Below are 18,360 nucleotides of genomic sequence, written 5' to 3' on the forward strand. Positions count from 1 at the left end.
AGTAGAAATCCCAACTTTAAGATAAATATACCCAAACCTGTATATTTTTTAAATAAAATGCATAAAACAGAACAGCCACACTTGCATGACCCACTATGCTGGGTTATTTTTGACCTAATGCATCATATGTAACTTGATCTTGGGAGATATCTGATTGAGTACTGAAAGTAGTTTTTTACCCAAAATTTGCTATAGGTTTCCTTACTGTTCCATGTATTTTCAGGATCTAGAAGAGATGCTTAATTTGAGTTAACACTCCCGTTTGGCCTACATGCCCAGAGAAGGGAGGATAGGACAGCCTCAAATGGGGCTACTCCAGCCACACGACAATTCTCCCCATTTGTTTTCACCTCCAGAGTCAACACAGATTTAGAAACATGTCCACACAGCTGCTGCTTAGGTGTGTGCATGTGGGGGGGGGGGGAGTGTTTACAAAATTAATAAACAAATAAACCAGGAACCTGGACTAGTCAGCTGTCCACCAGAAAAGTGACTGGGAAAAACAGCCCAGAAGCCTGCTCCCCAGCAAACTGTAACTTACCTACACTAGTGCCAGATGTGCACAATGATCAGAGCATGGTAGCACAGTAAAGGAACTAACTCAGTTACATATCCTGTTAAGCCAAAATCAAACAAATCATATTATAGCTCAGCATAACATGAGCCCATCAAAGACTTCTCCAGGCTCCTCCTACTGTATTTATGGGTGGTTGATCAGCCTACTAAATATTGCCATCTAATGGACATTGGGAATTTTGTAGCCCAGATATGATGGTCCTCCTTTTTCCTATTTATCTCATCGTCATTGATTATGAAGATGAGATAAAATATGCTGCAAAGGCTTCTTTCGATGAAAGCCTACTGATTCTGCTTGGAGGACACTGTTCCAATGACAAAGCTGTCGTTCAAGTCTTCTTACTATTATTACATACAGTAAACAGAAAAAATCAGGAGTTGCAAAGTCCAACCCCCCAAGGACTGGTAATGTAGAGGATGCTGAGGTACACAAAGGTTATTTGACCACTGTGCCCCAACATGCCCTGTAATGGGCATTTATTTACAGGAGATGCTTCCTGGACTGGATACTTCACAGGCACGCCTAAAAATACTAATGCCTAGAGTTGCTTGAGTAGGCAGCATACATGAAAGATAAATAAATAATATTCCCAAATAACAAGCTGAATTATTTAGGTGGTCTGTCTATATATGTTTATTTCTATTTTAAAAATAATGTATTTGGAGAATATCTGAGAAATATTAAAATAACTACACCTGGAGATAAGAGCATGGAAGGAAGAAATGCAATTAAATTAAATTGCAATTCTGATGTAGTTCACATACAATTACAATGAATCTTACCATATGTACAATTTGTATCTTTGCTTAGTTTGCTGCCCAACTGTTCATTATTGGTAGGCAATTCCAAAGACTTTCCTTGCTCACCTTTCTTATAATTCTTTCACTTGCACTTGGATTGGACAGCTTTTTGTTTGAAAACTATCTTACATAAAGTAAGACACATGACCACCCTAACAATGAATTATCTGAGTTATAAGTGCATGATGCTAAGCCAAGATTTTAAAACCACGATTTGTTGAACAAGTTATAATGATCTGGGTTGCACATAATGCTAAGCCATAACAAATGTGTCTATAAGTGTGCCATATTAAAAACAAATCACATTATGGATTAATGTAATGTGTGGATCTAGCCACTATGACTGTTAACTGAGTCAGTGACCTGAATTTGCCTCCCTGCTCCAGCATCCAATTCTACTTAATATACACCAGTCTCTCTCTAGAGAAATAGCTTGATGACTACTCATTTCACAGGATAAATATATCATCATTTCTTGTAAATCCAGCAGAGTTATCATACAACCACGTGGCAAGAGGATCATCACTGACAACTTGCCACGAGTGGGAGGATTATCATAGCACTTTTTGACACCTCATATAAGAAAGCAACTCTCTTTCTGAAACTGATTTTTCAGCAAGTTTTTAAACCTTTGCTTGGGATGGAGATTGTTGAAAATCTATGCACAACTGGTAGAAATTAATCTATGAACTAAATGGACTCTGTGGTTGTTTGTTGCACTGACACATTAGTCTTGTGCAGGGAAACTGAAGTTCTTCATAATCCTGCATTGATCGTGTTTCCCTCCAATTACATTAAAGGGACTCCTATCCATTTCACAATCAAGAGCCAGACCATCAACATATAATCTCAGCTGAATCTAGTTCAGTTCTCACAGCAGCCTTCTGAGCAGTGTGCTTGCCAAGTTTTAATTATCTGGGCCAAGCACAGAAGCAGACCGGTGGCACACAGTGTTCCATTTGTGGTGACTTGATTCGCTGTTGCTTGAACAGGGCACAAAAACAAGTCAGGAATAAGCCACAAACAAACTATACATTACTATCTAGACCTCATGCTAAATCACAGTTGCAATCTTGCTTTGGGATTGTCTTCAGAACAGTGAAAATACAGGATAGAGTATATATAAATAAACCAATAGGTTAACAATAAGCCATGTTTTGAAATAGCGATCTACTGGTTTAAATAAATCATAGTTTATTCACTAAATTCACTAAGCCAAAATAAGCCATAAAACATTATGCTTTAACATAATGTATGAATACTGGCAGCAGATGTCCTTTTGGAAATTGTAGAACCAGCTAACTTTGCATTTCTGAAGTAGTTTTCCTTTTCTAATCTTTTTGTTTCTCCTAAACAGCCAACTAGAGCATATATATAGGACATGTACATGCATAAAGCTACATTAAGAGGTGGGAAGTTAAATTACCCCCCCCCCAAAGCCTCTTTCTCCCATTCCACTCCAAGGCTGAACAATAAGTAGGAGGACAAAGTGCGATCCTTTAAATAGGCTAATGTTATACCGGTCAGATGCGGCAAACGGATCCAGATGCAGCTAGAAAAAATAAACGTAAAGGAAGTGGATTCATAACTGGCCATTAAAGGTTTTTATAGTACACATTCACAAGGGTATCAGATTGGAAATTATTTTCTCACCTTTACAGATCTTTACTTTTCAGAGATAAAGCTTCAACTTATTTAGAGAGGATATGTTTTTTAGAATCCCTGTAACCATGAAGATCTCAATTCATTACATCTGCCCACTGCACGTATAAAAAATGAAAGGTTTTAAGTTTCAGTATGGGAACTGATCCCAATAATTGGCATATGCTTTCAGAATTCCATTTAACTTTCTTATTATTGTGCAGCTGTCTATTTGAAAGCACATCCCACTAAGCTCAACATGATTTGTACTCAGGAAAGTGGGTGTAAGACTGTAGCCCCAGTGACCTTGGCTATACAGATATTTGGTCAAGGATAGCACTCCCATTCAGCCAGGAAGGCTTCACCGCAGCATACACCAGTTTGGTCCAGTGGTGAAGGCCCCAGGGTAGAAAGCAGGAGGCGGTGAGTTCCAGTCCTGCCTTAGGCATGAGAGCCGGCTGGGTGGCTTTGGGCTGGTCCCTCTCTCTCAGCCCAACCCTCCTCACAGGGTGGTGGTTGTGGGGAAAATAGGAGGAGGAAGGAGTATGATGTACGTTCGCTGCCTTGAGTTATATATAAGAAAGGTGGCATAAAAATCAAACAATAATAATAATACACCAACTTGTATAGAGGATCCACCAACTTGGTTAGTCTTGCATAACATAACTTTGTCATTTGCAACGGAGTTAACTCGAATTATGATCTACCTAACAAAATACAGATTGGGAAAAATACGTTACTGGCAAAGCAAGCAAAGCTGAATCCTATACAGTGAAGCTGGGAAATTCCAAGACAAATGGAATGGGGGAGCGGAGCTGTTTAAGTCATTGTTCATTATTATTAATCTGATACTCATAAGACAGTGTGCATTATGAAGCCATTACTGTACTGGTTCATCTTTTCTTTCTCATTCAATGACACATTAGGCTTTGTATAGCGTGAGTCAGGCCAAATAAATAGGTTTTCCTTGGAGAAGTACTGTAAAATGGTCTAGCAAGAATGGTTCAAGAAACCTTACTAGAAGTCTTACAGCAAGAAGTTTATAAGGGAATAAGTCCAAAATGTTTTCCTAAGCCAGTGGGCTCTCTCCATCTCTTTATACAGATAGCTATCTACTATGTGCAAACACAATTCACTGGATAGCTACTCCAGTGTTTGATAAGTGATGGGTAACTGTTAAGCTGGTAGGATGTCTGAATTAGATTTGCAAAGGCTTTGCATCTTGTCTATTATTATATAATAACCTTCTCCTCCTCCTCTATAATGAATCACTGCCATTTCAAATCACCTTCTGGTATACTGGAAACTCCAGTATCAACCGACAGGTAATGTAACAATGCAACCATATTACGTGCCTGGTTTCCTTCAATCTTCAAACACATCCAAATTGGTGGTTGATGATACTTCCTCAGTTGCAACTTGAAGACCCAGAAGTGACTAAAAATATGTTCATGCACTATTAAATAGAGCCAGTTTGGTCTAGTGGTGAAGGCACCAGGCTAAAAACCAGGAGGCTGTGAGTTCTGGCCCTGCCTTAGGCATGAAAGCCGGCTGGGTGACTTTGGGCCGGTCCCTCTCTCTCAGCCCAGTTCACCTCACAGGGTTGTTGTTGTGGGGAAAATAGGAGGAGGAAGGAGTATTAGGTACGTTCACTGCCTTGAGTTATTTATTTAAAAAATCTATTAAATAAACAAACAAATATATCTTATCTTTGTATGGTGATCCTTTTTAATGACCGTAGAAAGAAATTCTAATTAGAGATTAGATCTTTCCTTGCTCGTTGATAATTTAAAACATTTTTTAAATTATCACAATACATTACCATAAAGACATGCAAACACAAGAACAGAGGAGGAAAAAAAACAGCATAAGGAGCTTTTCAACAAGTTAACACAACACTCAATTTTACCAATGTTTATTTAAGGACCTACTCCTACATATTCAGCCTCACTTCCCCCTGCCTCTCATTTTTAAGTACATGCATTACTTAATAAATAAAATGGAACAGAAGCAATGTTTGAGCACAATAAGTAGCATTTTGAAGAGTAGGTGCTGGACCAGTTCCTCCTCTAGAATTGGGGGAGTACATGCATGCAAAATTAAGGAAAAATTGTTGCTTGTTGTCCTCAAGGAGCACAGTCCCAATGTTCAACAGCATCCATGGGTGTAGAGAATCACAGAGCTGACCTTGGAGAATGCAAAGGCCATTAGCAAAATCTTGAATTTAGCCCAGGAAGACAAGGCCGTGTGAGGAAAAAACTTAAAGCTGCCATGGCTTGACTCCCTTTTGTATAAAAGGAAAGGAAGGGAACATGTTCTCAGGCTTTCAAGAATATCAGCCCTGTGAGGTAGGCCAGGACTCCACAAGAAATACTGGACTTTACTTTCTTGATATAAGGCACTAGTAACAGAATCATGAAAGCCTGACAGCATTTCCCTAACTTTAAGAGGCAACTTTAAACGCCATTTCTTGTCTTCCCGGCTTAATTCATGTTTTGCTAACAGCCTTTTGCATTCCTTCTCCAAGGTCAACTCTGTGGTTCTTTGCAATAGGGGGGATTAAAATTGGCAGGACAGTGGCTGGAAAGTCACAAAGGAAACCCAGTCCCCTTTCTATGAGTTGCATATATGTTCAAGAGGGACAGGGCTTGAAAATGGCCTCTGCCATTTTGCCAATTTTGAGACCCCACCCCACAGATGCTGCTCCCAGGAGAAAGAGGGTGAGCAAAGCACAACAATAATCAGGGACAACAATATATTTTGCTGAAACCAAACCAAATGACCCAACAGACAGTAAGCAAGACTCTTTCTTGGGTTGGAAAAAGACTTCTTGAACTGGTGTGTTCTGCCCAGTACAAGCCCACCTTAACGTAAGAACCACTAGCATGCATTGCAGTGCCCCCCCGTCCCCCCCCCCCCGTGAGCCCAATACAGCCCTATCTCCAGTTCTGAGCACCGAGCATACTATCTAAACAGGCAATTGGGACTTGCACCCAGGAGTTTCTTTTCAGACATGAAGTTCAATCTATGTACTATGTATTAATTTGGTACCGATATCAGCACTGCAATCCCATACTTTTAAGGCATGAATGCTTTATCTATCACTACCATGTAAATAATTTGTCCTGCCTTTCAGGGGGGAAAAAAAAACCTAAACTAAATTTTTGGATAAAATATAACCTGTTCAGTCTAGAACATTATTTTTCTCATCAGACAAAGTCTCAGTTCAGCCATCTAGCTAAACTAAAGGGACAGAACATGGTTTGTAATTGGTCAACAAACAAGAATCAAACAGTTATTTGCAATCTTTAAACAGTAATTTCTGTGCCAACTTGGTGTAATATCAGAACTGAGGAGAAACTAACTAGAACTATCATTTTTAATGATCCTGAGACAGGGGAAACAAACAGATGCTTTCCTCGGTTGTGACTTTTGCTCTTTAATATGTGTTTTTACACTCCAAGGCCTTCCAATGTTTAAATGGATGCTAAGAGAAAAGCAGAACTTTATATTTATATCCCACCATTTCTCTCAGGAGCTCAAAGAGGTATACAAGGTTTCTGCCATTTTATCCTCAAAGCAATCCTGAAAATTAGATTAGGCAGCAACAGGATTTAGCGCAGTCACCCATTAAGCAACCATTTTGATCTTGGTCTCCCTCATCCAACATTCAAATCATTTTGACCTTTTTTATCAACATCTCCTAAAGATTCCCTGAAAACAAAAGAAATAGCAAATTTAGCTTCTAAGGTATGGATTGATTAAAAGGGATACTTGGTTACCTACATTCAACGTTTTAGATCCACTTAAGAATGCTTTTTCTAAACAGTTTGCTGAACTGGCAAAATTCTTCTTTTCTTGGATCTCCTTTTCATATGCATGCATCATCTCTTCTCCCCCCTCTTTTTTTTTTCTCAAATATATGCAGTGATATTACTTGTGCTGCATATGGGGGGAAAAACCCTTGAATCTTGCTATCTGCATTGTAAATAAACCTTCTATCTACTAGAAATGTGTTTATTTTTGTCAATAGGCAGAGGAGGATGAATATGGAGAGGTTTTCATCCTTGCATATATTGACAGTGCTCATTTGGTGTAAGAACTTATTCAAGAAATAGAAAATAAAAATGGATTCAGCCTAGGGATGACTCCAAACTCTCCCCTAGATAGGCACACACAAAATTTATTTATTTATTAAATTTATATGCCACCCAACTCCCCAGAGGGCGACTCAGTATCTGGTGACAAGAAAATCTTCCAGTTTCCAGGGTACTTTTTACTACCAAAAAGACAACTCAAGACAACTCTATCGTGAGATTTAAGGGTGGTATGCTTGTTATTCTATTATTTATAAATGCTTTTGATAATTGCTATAGCCTGCCTATATGGCAGTCTGAGCGAGATGAAGGCAACATTGTGAACTCACTGAATCCTCATATTGAAATAAGTTTGGGTATACTGTACGTTCTTCATCCCCCACATTTTTTTTCAGATTGAGACTGCATAGAAATGAAAAAACAGTATTCTCCAAAAATTCAGAGCAAGCATGCAACATTATGCTTCTTTGACTCCCAATGATTTGCTCCTTGACACATCCTGAACCTGGTGCCTTCCAGATGGGTTGGGATTAAAAGTACCAGAATTCCCAGCAGATACCGTCAACTCATACATCTTGCAAGGCGCTGAAATTTTCAGTATCAGATACAGTGATAATCCTATTTTATGGAAGCAATTTGAGGTACTGACAAAAAGAAATATACCTTTAGACAATGGAAGGGCAAGACAGGTAGGTAGAATTAGATAAACAAGAGGCTTCCTTTTTCTCTCCAGAATTTCCAGTTAGGGAGCTACATGATGGGATGTCATTGTAATACATTTGCTTGCCATGCCACTCTCCCTCCTATGGCAAACCTTAATGCAAAGAATGGGTACAGATGGGTAGGAGATGATAATAGAATCTTAGATTTAGAAGGGGCCACTAAGGCCATGCTTGCTTGACCAAGTGATTGCACTTAGCTGGTCTTGTCTGAGTTTGGATACCAAACAGGTGTTTGGATGGAAGACCCCTACCCTGACCCCAGGTATTCCAGGGCTTTTGGCTCCACTTGGAAATTGAAAAAACATATTGGAAAAGGCAATGGCAAACCACTTCCATATTGTTGCCAAGAAAGCTCTATGGATATATCCTTGTAGTCATCATGTATTGAGGTCAACTTGAAAGTATCTTTACCTTATTGCTGCATCCAGCTTCTGCTAGAATACATTTGATGTTTGAGGACTCCACTACAAGTGTTCTTAAAATGAGGAAGTTCTTCCTGATGTTTAACCGAAATCTACATTCCTGTAACTTAAAGCCATTAAACAGAGAAAATGCTTTGGCCTCTTTCTGCTGGATACTCCTTCAGAAAGCTATCATATTCCCCACAGTTGTCTTTCCCCTCATCTACACATGCTCTGTCGTTCTCTCTTTATCAGACTTAATTTCCAATTCCAGATCTATTCTGCTGCCCTTTCCTGAACCTGATCCAGTTTCTCTGGACCTTTGCTGTGTGATAATTAGAGCTGGGCCCAATAGCCAAGGCAGGTCAGACCAATAAAAACAGAGTGGAATTAATATTTCCAGTGATTTGGACACCATGCGTCTATTGATGCAACCTAAAATTACAGCTCCTTTTTTTTTGCAGCTGCTGTGAGCTTATATTCAACTTAGGATCAACTGTAATTCCAAGTTTCTTTTTTAAGGGGCACAGCTGGCAGATATCTCCCATCTGTGCATTTGATTTCTTTTTTCTAAGTGAAAAACTCTGCAATATCTCTATTAATGCAGTTGTTTTCTGCCCAATTTTCTAATCTATCAAGAGCATTCAGAATTTTGCTGCCACGGTTTAAGGTGCCAAGTATTCCATCCACCTTTGCGTTTTCTGCAGATTTGATAAGCACTGCTCCCACCATGCCTCCTCCAACTCATTCATTAAAAATGTTGAAGAGTACAGGACACAGGATCAAGCCCAGCAGAAACAATGGAAGAAGAAACCCAGCATGGAGGCTGTCTGCCTTCTCAAAACTCATTTCAGCTGCAGTATCAGTTGACACCATAGAGTGCTTTATGAAGAAGAAATCGGGAGCTTTTAAGCAAACTGAGCGGCTCAACACACTGAGCTGAGATAGCTCCATATTTCAGTGGTGAACAGGTCCTTACTGTAACCAAGGAGTCTGCAGTTTGATAGTTAGAAAGACTGGAAAGAACAGTGTGCTATACAGGTAGTCCTCACTTAGTGACTGCCTCATTAAGTGACCGTTCAAAGTTACAACGGTGCTGAAAAACAACTTAGTGACCAGCCCTCACATTTATAACCTTTGCAGCATCTGTCTCCTCTTATTTTTACTTGCTTATTTACCCCATACTAAGATGTCCTCAAAGAGAAAGAGAATGAACCCCAGTTCAGCTGAAGGAAGTGGCAAGAAGCAAAGGAAAATTGAAGTGAAATCGTAAGCACAGTCACGGCCACATGATTTGCACTTAGCGACCACTTTGCTTAATGACCGAGTTGCCATTCCCAATTGTGGTCACTAAACAAGTACTACCTTTAGTGAATAAGACTACTGGGTTTAAACTGAAAGCTCTGGGTTCAAATTTCCACTCCATCTTGAAAGTTTACTGTGACAGTTTGGAGCAGATACTATCTATTGCTCAGTCTAACCTGCTTAAACAATAGAAGCGGAGGCTACAGTTCCATAGCCGAGCTCCAAATTGATTCCTTGGCAGCTCTAGTTAAAGGCTTCAGGCAGCCTTCTCCCTTGAAAGCTGTAGTAAGGTACAGCAAACAAAACTAATCCAGACAGACCAACAGTATGAGCAGCAAGCAGTCTCCTATGAGGATAAAATGTTATATTTCCTATGTAAACCAGCCCTTTGGAAAAGGATGGGACACGCGTGTCTTTTGTTTTGCTGGACTATAGTGACAGAAGCATTCCAGGGTTACATCCTAAGATAATATTGGAAGTGATTCTTTTTTTTAAGATCTACTTTCCATCCATTTGGATGGGAAAGTAATCGGTCTTCTAATACTTTTGTACTTCCTCTTCCTGGAGTCATTCTACTTCATTGTGGGGCATAATGGTCAAACTGCTCATGATTTCACTGGTGCCTTTAAACTTCAGCATACCGCTGTTTGCATAACTGAGATTATCATAGGCAAAGTAATGATCATAAGTGAAATTCTTTTTTTTATTCTGGCTTCAGTGCAAAAAAAAAAAAATTAGTTCCCTCCAAAGCACTGAATGAAAGGAGGCAGCTAATGTGGCCAGGGTTCAAATCACCACCCATTAAGTACATTTGAGGCAGCCCTCCTTCTCTAAACAATTATGTGAAATAGATGAAAGAAAGGGGTAAAAAAAAAAGCACTCCTCCCCCCCCAAAAAACCCCCTCTGAAATAACCACTGAGGTTCATGAAGGAAAAACAAGAAATACATAAAGGAAAATATCTACACTCATCACTTGAGAGATGCAGGTATTGCATAACTAGCATAGGACAAGCAGCAAGAGAAATCCTGAATCCAAGTGAAACAATTTATATTTCTGGTTTGCAAAATCTAAAAAGCAAGAACCCACAGGCAAGTACATCTTAGTAATACTACCAATTTTTCAAGCTAATATCCAAACCAACCTAGGGAAGGGAAGGGAAGGGAAGAGAGGAAGAAAGAAAGAAAACATGTTTACAATCTTGTCAGATTGGCCTCCAAGGGCTTCTCCTAAGAGCTTTGGCATGCGAGGTTTCCATTGCAGGTTTTTGCTGCTCTCCATTTCCTAACAATGGGGGGGGGGGATAACATGCAGCACTAGGAATCAGCCTTCTCTAATACAGCCACCCATTTGTGTTGGGCTATAATTCCCATCCTCCCACAACTGGAAAGTACCAGTTTAGGAAAGGTTGTTCCAAAGCAAGGCAAGAAACCAGGAGGATGTGTAGAGGAAAAAGATGCCATAATCCCCTTTCTAAAGAGCTCCCAACTCACTAATTTTATACCTCGCCAGTGGACACTGAGAAGAAAGACACATCTGCAGCTCAGAAAAGCAATATGACAGAAAGAGTAGGAATAGGAAAAAATAGGGAAAGTATTTTAAAATTAAGAGAGACAAACAAGAACGTGCTACCCAACAGGAAGCCTAAATCCAGTGATGTGAATCTCAGAATGGAAAATCTCAGCGGACAGGAAGTGTGGTGTTGGGGTTAAGATGCTGGACTAGAAATGGGAAGACCAAGGAGGCTCTACTCCCTCCTTAGCCACGGAAGTTCACTTGGTCACTCTCCCTCAGCCCAGTCTATATCATCCATCTCCATAGTGGCTGCCCATGGTGTGAGATCCTCATCAAAGACCCTTCCCATCCACAGTGCAGTGGTGGCTACTGGAGAGAAGGCCTTTTTAGTGGTAGCATCATGGCTGTGGAAAGATCTCCCCAAAAGGCTTCGCTGGCACCACTCAAATGTCTTTCTGGCATCAGACAACGATCCTTTTAGTTCCCCAGGCCTCTTAACTTTTGTCAATCTACTTTTATCAAATTGCTTTTTTAAAAAGTTGATTTGAAACATTCATTATTTTCTGATGTTTTAAATATTTTATTGTAACTTACACGCATAATGCATTACAAGGGCAAGATAAATCCAAATAATAAAATATAAATTACGCATAATGAAATTATCCTTCATTACACATGCTTCTCCCATTCCTCCTTTCCCACAATCATTCCTACATCTATACTTAATGTTCTAAGTTCCTTGGGGCAGGGACCTGCCATTTTAATGCTGTAAAACATTCTCTGTACTGTGCTTAGTGAATGATTGTCTCTCATTTGCCTGGCATCTCAATTGGGAGGTTCTCCTATTCTGCTGCCTGCCTGAAGCCTTGCAGGAAGCCAAGGTGGAGGACCAGGGTTCAGCCTTTCACTTCTGCCCCAGCAGATGTGATGGAGAAGGAATGCAGAATTTACCTCTTCCCAGGCAACCTACTGCAAAATGGGGAGCCACTATCTCAGACCCCCACCAGAACTTGGGCTGTTCTGATGAACGGAACCACAATTCCCATCATCCTTGCAAGGACAGCTCTGGGGAGTCACAGCCTGACTTGTCTGGCGGCCCTTAGATTAGGGGAAGCTGGCCTGATTCCCCCCCCCCCCCCCCGTAACTTGGCTGTTCCGACTTGGCGTTCCTACCGCCACTGCTGCAGGTCTCCTACAGGTCTCCCGTCTCCTACCACCCTCGTCCGATTCCCCCTCGCCTCCCTCCCTGCGACAGCACAAGATTTGTTTGGGTCTGGCGCGCAGCAGGCGACCCCTTTGGCTCCAGCCTTCCCATCCTGGCAGGAAAGCAGATCGCCGACCGGCTGGCCCCGCACACACCTGTGCCCTGCAGAAAAATGAAGTCACGATCGCCTCCCTGCCCGGAGGTTCCCACAGGGATGGCGGAGGGAGGCTGGGGCAAAGGAGGGACGCTGCCGCCGTTCTGCCCTGCCTAATCCCCTCTGGCGAGGTCGCAGTGGCGGCGCCGGCAGTCATTCAAGCTCGGCCGGTGGGGAGCTGATTTCTTGGGTGGGGGCCCTGATGGCGGGAAAGCTGGCAGGCTGGGCTGGGCTGGGCTGGGCTGGGGAGGGGAGGGGGACAGACCCGCCGAACGCCCTTTACCTGGAGCCTCCGCCGGCGAATGATCCCGGAATCGTCCATCGTTTCCCGGCGGCGCGAAGGGCTCGCCCCATCGATTCGCCGCGCCTCCAGCAAGCCAAGTGTCGCTCCCGCGCCGCCCGCACTCCGCAAGGCCCCGGCAAGAGTGGGCCGGCCGCAGAGGCTGGAGCGCAGGGCGGGGCTGCCCAGGTGGGCTGCGCGGCTCGGTCGCCTCGCCTCCCGACTGCAGCAGAGTAGCGGGAACGGCCGGCTGCCGGCCCCCCTGCGTGGCACCTCGCCCGCTTCGCCTTCGGCGCGCCCGCCTTTCTCGGACTTGCCGAAAGGGCCAGGCGCCCGAGCGGGGGCCACGCTGCGCCCTCTGGCTCTTTCTTGGAGGCTACAGGATCTGCAAAGCGGCCCACGAGCAGGGGAGAGAGGAGAGGGAGGCCCTCGCCCCGCCCCGGCTCCCAGCTCTTGGCGCCGCGGGCGGGGTCGGCGCACTCGCCGGCTACCGCCAGCCCGACCTCGGTGGCCAGGCGAGCGAGGGAAGATGCCTACCCCGCCCAGGTTCTGCATCTGATGCCCTTTCGCCGCAAAATACTGTTTTCTGGGAGGGCAGCTCTCCAAAATAGACTCCAACGCGTTCCGTTATCCCACTTATTTGGACTAAAGATCCTCAATGAGAACTAGAAACTTTTTGTCCTTTGGTGCCAGGAGAGCTGACCTTACAAGCAACCCTTTGCATGTCCTACACATTACAGAACAAGGCCCAAGTAATTCAGAGTGGACTTCACTTCCACAGAAATAGTAGGATACAACCTGATTACGGCAGAGAGACTTATAAGCAGCAGTCTGCTTCCATCAGATCCACAAGACCCGACTGAGTCAGCCCTATTTTTTTGGATGTGTGGTCGGTCCTGTGAGGTCTTTGGGACACTGATTCAGGGGGGACAGCCTCTACCGTGACTCCCTGTTGTAATCAGGTTGCAAGCATACCTGTGGCCAGACACTTTTTCCTGGTGAAATGAGGTGGTCTGGCCTGTTTGTTATTCTGCAAATCTCTGCTATGAAACAACAGCCGTAACAGCCAATGTGCCTGGAAAATGCTGCTTCCTTGGACTGCATCTCAGGCCCCTTTGGTCACTTCGCAGGAAGCCATTAAAAAAAAAAATAACATAAAATAGCTGCTGAGAACATTCACCACGACTCCCAATCAGACCAGTCCTGAAACAGGTTCACCCATCTTGCCAGGGCCCCAGGCTAGATGGCAAAGCCAAGTTTTTAGTACCTTGTGAGCAGAGGAGCAGCAGAATCGGAGCAAATCTAATCTCAGGGGGATGATATTCCAGAGGGCGGCACCACAGCAGAAAAGGCGCTCTTCCTAGGTCCTGCCGGATTGCACTGTAGTGGCAGCCGTCTTGACTTTTTTGACCACAGCCTCCGGATATCCTGGTGTCAAGCAAACGGGACTTAGAAATTCATCTAAACTGGAAAGGCAGCGCATTTCATATTTAAGGTTGCAATGTCAGTCGAGTCAAAAAGTGATAAGGAACCAAGGAATGTGTGGACTTGCTCTAAGTACTCATCCCAAGGCTACTTTCTTTAGGGAATGCTAGGCCATTTCTCCCAAGGATAGCCCGTCTACCCCAGATTTAGCTGAGTGGTTCCTGCCTAACACCCAGCCCTCGTCCCACGATCCGAAGCACTCCTCCTGCTAAGGTACAGCTCCTTCTAGAGCAGGGGAACGAATCCCCTTTTCTTTTGTGAATGCTTCTCTCACGTACACGTTGCTTTCTCTCTACGTACCTGTTCCACAGGCACACCTGTTCTTCCAGGGATCCAGAGCAGGGTGGCTGGAAGGAGAGCTCCTGAAAGCTCCAAGAACTGCATTTTGGTGGTAAGGGCTGCATGCAGGTTGCAGGCTGACCACAAGTGTTTTGGGGGAGAGGTGGAAATACTGTCTGAACGTGTTACACAACATCCCCAAAGAGTTCATCATTCCTCCTGATCTGCACAAAGCAGCTTTATATGAGTCCATGTTGCTTTGACTAGTCTAGTGTTTTCAACTGTCTGGCAGTAGCTCTTTAAAGTCTTCCTCAGACCTTTAATTAGAGATTAATTAGAGACTGGAATAGAAATTAGGGCCTACAGCATGTGAAATGTTCTACCATGAAGCTACAGGTAGTCCTTGTTTAGTGAATGCCTTGTTTAGCGACCATTCGCAGTTACAACAGGGATGAAAAAGTACCTTTGTGGGTTAGGGTTAGAGTTAGGGCACATATCAAATCAAGGTCCACCATTCTAAGCTAAAAAAAACCCCAGAAACAATTCTAAAAGAAGTCCTGAATATTTTCTTTGATAGTTCCAGGTGGATGTTGCTTGCATCTTATATTTGGATGACAAGTGGTTTGCTGGTTGTTCCAGTTTGGGGGGGGGGTAGAGACAGAGGGCATGAGTTGGTGCATTCAGTCTAATGAAACATTATGAATTGCTGTCTGTCCCAGCCTGGAAAATAATCATTGCCCAGAATTTTCACCACCGCTGTGTTGGTTGAGGAATTCTGGGAGGCAAAGTCCAACCATTTAGAGGGGTACCCAGGTAGGAGAAGGCTGGCTTAGTTGATATTTACATTTGCCTTACATTAGTGCAGTTGGGATCTAATGAATGTGTATAGGTTCATGATGAGATATAACCCTATTAGGAATTGATACCACTCTAGTCTAATCTGATCAGAAACACCCCTGACTAAAACTGACATTGGAGTACTAAACCCAGATCTCTTAGTATTTCTTGTAACCTATAGACCTGGTCTTTTAAGGAAATGTAACTCTCTCCAGGGCAGGAGACTTACTATATCTCTCATCTGGCTGGCTTCCTAACAAGATCTCTTATCTAGCTTTAATTGTATTCTGTTTATCCTCATTCTGTCCATCACAGACTCTAAGCATCACACCGTAACCTTCATAGCCTTGCATGAAAGGATATACCGTACAAATATACGTAGTGGACATTTCCTGTGGATTTATCTCCTAAGCAGAAAATTTGGTTTACAGCAAAATGCATCAAATTTTATCCAAAACTGTAGATTCTGCAGATTTTAATCTGCTATATGAGGATATTCATTTACTGCTCAGAATGCGGATGTAACAGAACAGGTATATTCTGAATCTGTCTTAGAAAATATAAGCTTTCCCACAGTTACGTGCCTGCCGAGGCAAATCAGTTTTGACACTGGTTCTTTTTCTGGTTTTTCTGAAGGGAGACACTGGAGGGTTGAAAGGATTGAAGTGCTAAAAACGTTCCTATTTGGAGAAGGTGATAACCAAAGTATCAGCATTTTATGTAAGACATACATTTATGCTGGCCTATGACCAAAATAAAGATTTGATATATATGATATATATTTAAAAAATTATTTGAGGTGGAGGAGAAATGTCTACTTGCAGACATCTCAAGTTAAAGTAAGAATAAAGGTAATATCTACTTCCAATATGTATTTTTAAAAAGGGTGTCATCAGCTGACTCATTTCAACTCAGAGCAATGGAACAAAGTTCCATATCATTTAGCAGAAGGAACTAAATGAAGTTCTCTGACCAGAGTCAAAGCAATTCAGGATAAGAACAGCTCAGCTTCCCTAGAGATAGTGAATCAACTTTATTGCTAATAGACTTCCTAAAGAAATTCCCCAAACACTGGATTCTTATTGCATATATCTAACCCTTGAATAAGGCAAGAGGTTCATTCAAAGCATAAATAGGCAACAATCCATTAAGGGATTATCAATAGTTTATTTCATTTGGAAACATTTGGATCTTACCAGACACTACAGGGTCCCCAGTGATTTTGGCTGGGGAGCATATCTGGAAATCAGAAGGAATGTCTTGGATGACATGGCTGTCACGGGTGGGCCTTAGTGTGAGGAGTCCCCAGCCAAAACAATACAGTAGGGCAGAGAACTCCAAGGGGGTTGCAGAAGGAGTCCTCCGTCAAGAAAAAAAGAACCCTAAATGTAGCAAGTATAAAGATCATTCTTAGAAGGATTAAATCTTTTGTTGGTGGTTTTCTCCTTCATTTCTGCTGGGCAGTTTCAAAGAACTATTTTTTAAATTCAGTTTATTTCCATGTTTAGTAACAGAACCAAAACTTTTCCATCCTTTTCTTCTTACTGATTTTACTTGTTGAGTTATTTTCTCTGCAAATGTGATTTTGTAGTTGATTTTTGTGTATAAATGGTTTGGCCGCCACCAGTAGAAAAAAAAAAGGGTGGGGTGGGGTGGGGGGAAATCTATATTTGTAATATATACTTATATGGCCCTTTGGAGATATAAATTATATTGTGTCTTCTATTATTTCAACTTTTTAACCATATATGTTATACAAAATCAAAATTATTTAATAATCACTTTTCCATTATTGTTTCATTTTTCTACATTCTCAGCGGGTGAAATATTGCTATAAATGCAGCTTATTAGCACAGAAGAAGCCACCATCCCTAAATAATTTTCAGGGTATTTTTCTCTTACACATATCCCAAAGTGTACATATGTACCAGAGACTTTCTTCATGTTCATTATTTATGTTTTCTCCAATTTCTTTTATCCAACTTTTATCCAGTTTCCCCATTCACAGATGGCATGGCTAATCATTTACATGTATTTGATCATATTCCTTTTGTTTCAGCTTTAGAAAGTAACACTGAGTCCTTAAAATTGGTGAAGTGGCCCTCCTATGACTCTTCTCTGTCAGTTGGCAGAGTTGCATTCGATTTGCCTGCCTCTCTCATAAGGAGATCCTTATCTGGGTCACTGAACATTAAGGTAGGTATCATTGTTTTCCACAGGGGACCCAGGAGGCCTACAATGTAATTTTCAGTTATAGCTACACTTTCAACAGTTAAATACTGACAAGGTGTTTCATAAAACGAGTGTGTGTTTATTATAGTGGACATTATTTATTACTATGTTTTTAATTAATCCGTTTCCCTAATTGCGTTTGGTAGAGATTTGACTGGGAAAGCAAAAAATAAAAACAGTGGGGGCATTAATAGTTAGTATCCCTCTGCATATTTTAAATTCGAAACACCAGTCCATTAATTTTTATTTGCATAGTTACAATTATATGAATGGCGATTAAATGTCCCCAAGTTCTGTATTTTAAGAAATTGGATTAAAATGCTAATTTTGATTCATCAGTAGTTTTCTGGCATCTAAGCAAACTGAAGTAACACGCACATTGAATAAACTATACAGGAATATCTATATCTATAGATGTATAGATATAGTTTATTTATAGTAAAATAAATTATACTTAATTGAATCTGCTTTTTCCCTTTTTAAGGATTCCTGTTTATCTCCTTCCTTAATTCTACCCTGACCATATTTCCTTTGCTTCTGTTTATTTGTATCTCTCTTTTAGTGCCATTATTTCTTGTTCTGTTATTTGTGTCTTAATGTTCCATTCATTGTTTATAATCTTATTTCACTAATATGTACCTTGATAGGGTCTCATGTCAGTTGCAAATAGCCATTGTGTCAAAACAGAAGTATAATCAATTTATATATCTTTATTGACTCTTTACAAAAGACTCTTTACAAAAGACTCTTTACAAAAGATCCAAAACGTCAATGAATTCATGACTTGTCAATACATTTTTAAAGCAGTATATTTTTTAAATGAATTGACAGT

The 18,360-nt window shown here is 41.6% G+C and overlaps 1 protein-coding gene across 1 annotated transcript in view; it reads right to left on the bottom strand.

Moving 5' to 3' along the window:
• The window catches only part of MAST1 (microtubule associated serine/threonine kinase 1), an 83,705-nt gene extending 69,141 nt beyond the window's left edge, over positions 1-14,564 (bottom strand). Inside the window, exons 1-2 of the mRNA XM_088138470.1 lie at positions 14,481-14,564; positions 13,963-14,055 (exon numbers count right to left, since the gene is read on the bottom strand). Coding sequence (XP_087994596.1) covers positions 13,963-14,055; positions 14,481-14,564 — 177 coding nt within the window. The remainder of the gene's footprint in view (positions 1-13,962; positions 14,056-14,480) is intronic.
• Positions 14,565-18,360: the final 3,796 nt, after the last annotated feature.

This window comes from Python bivittatus, unplaced genomic scaffold, assembly GCF_059951505.1.
Source record: "Python bivittatus isolate LINGU-HERP-01145 unplaced genomic scaffold, Pbiv_v1 ctg000220_np1212, whole genome shotgun sequence".
In the NCBI taxonomy this organism is placed as follows: domain Eukaryota; kingdom Metazoa; phylum Chordata; class Lepidosauria; order Squamata; family Pythonidae; genus Python; species Python bivittatus.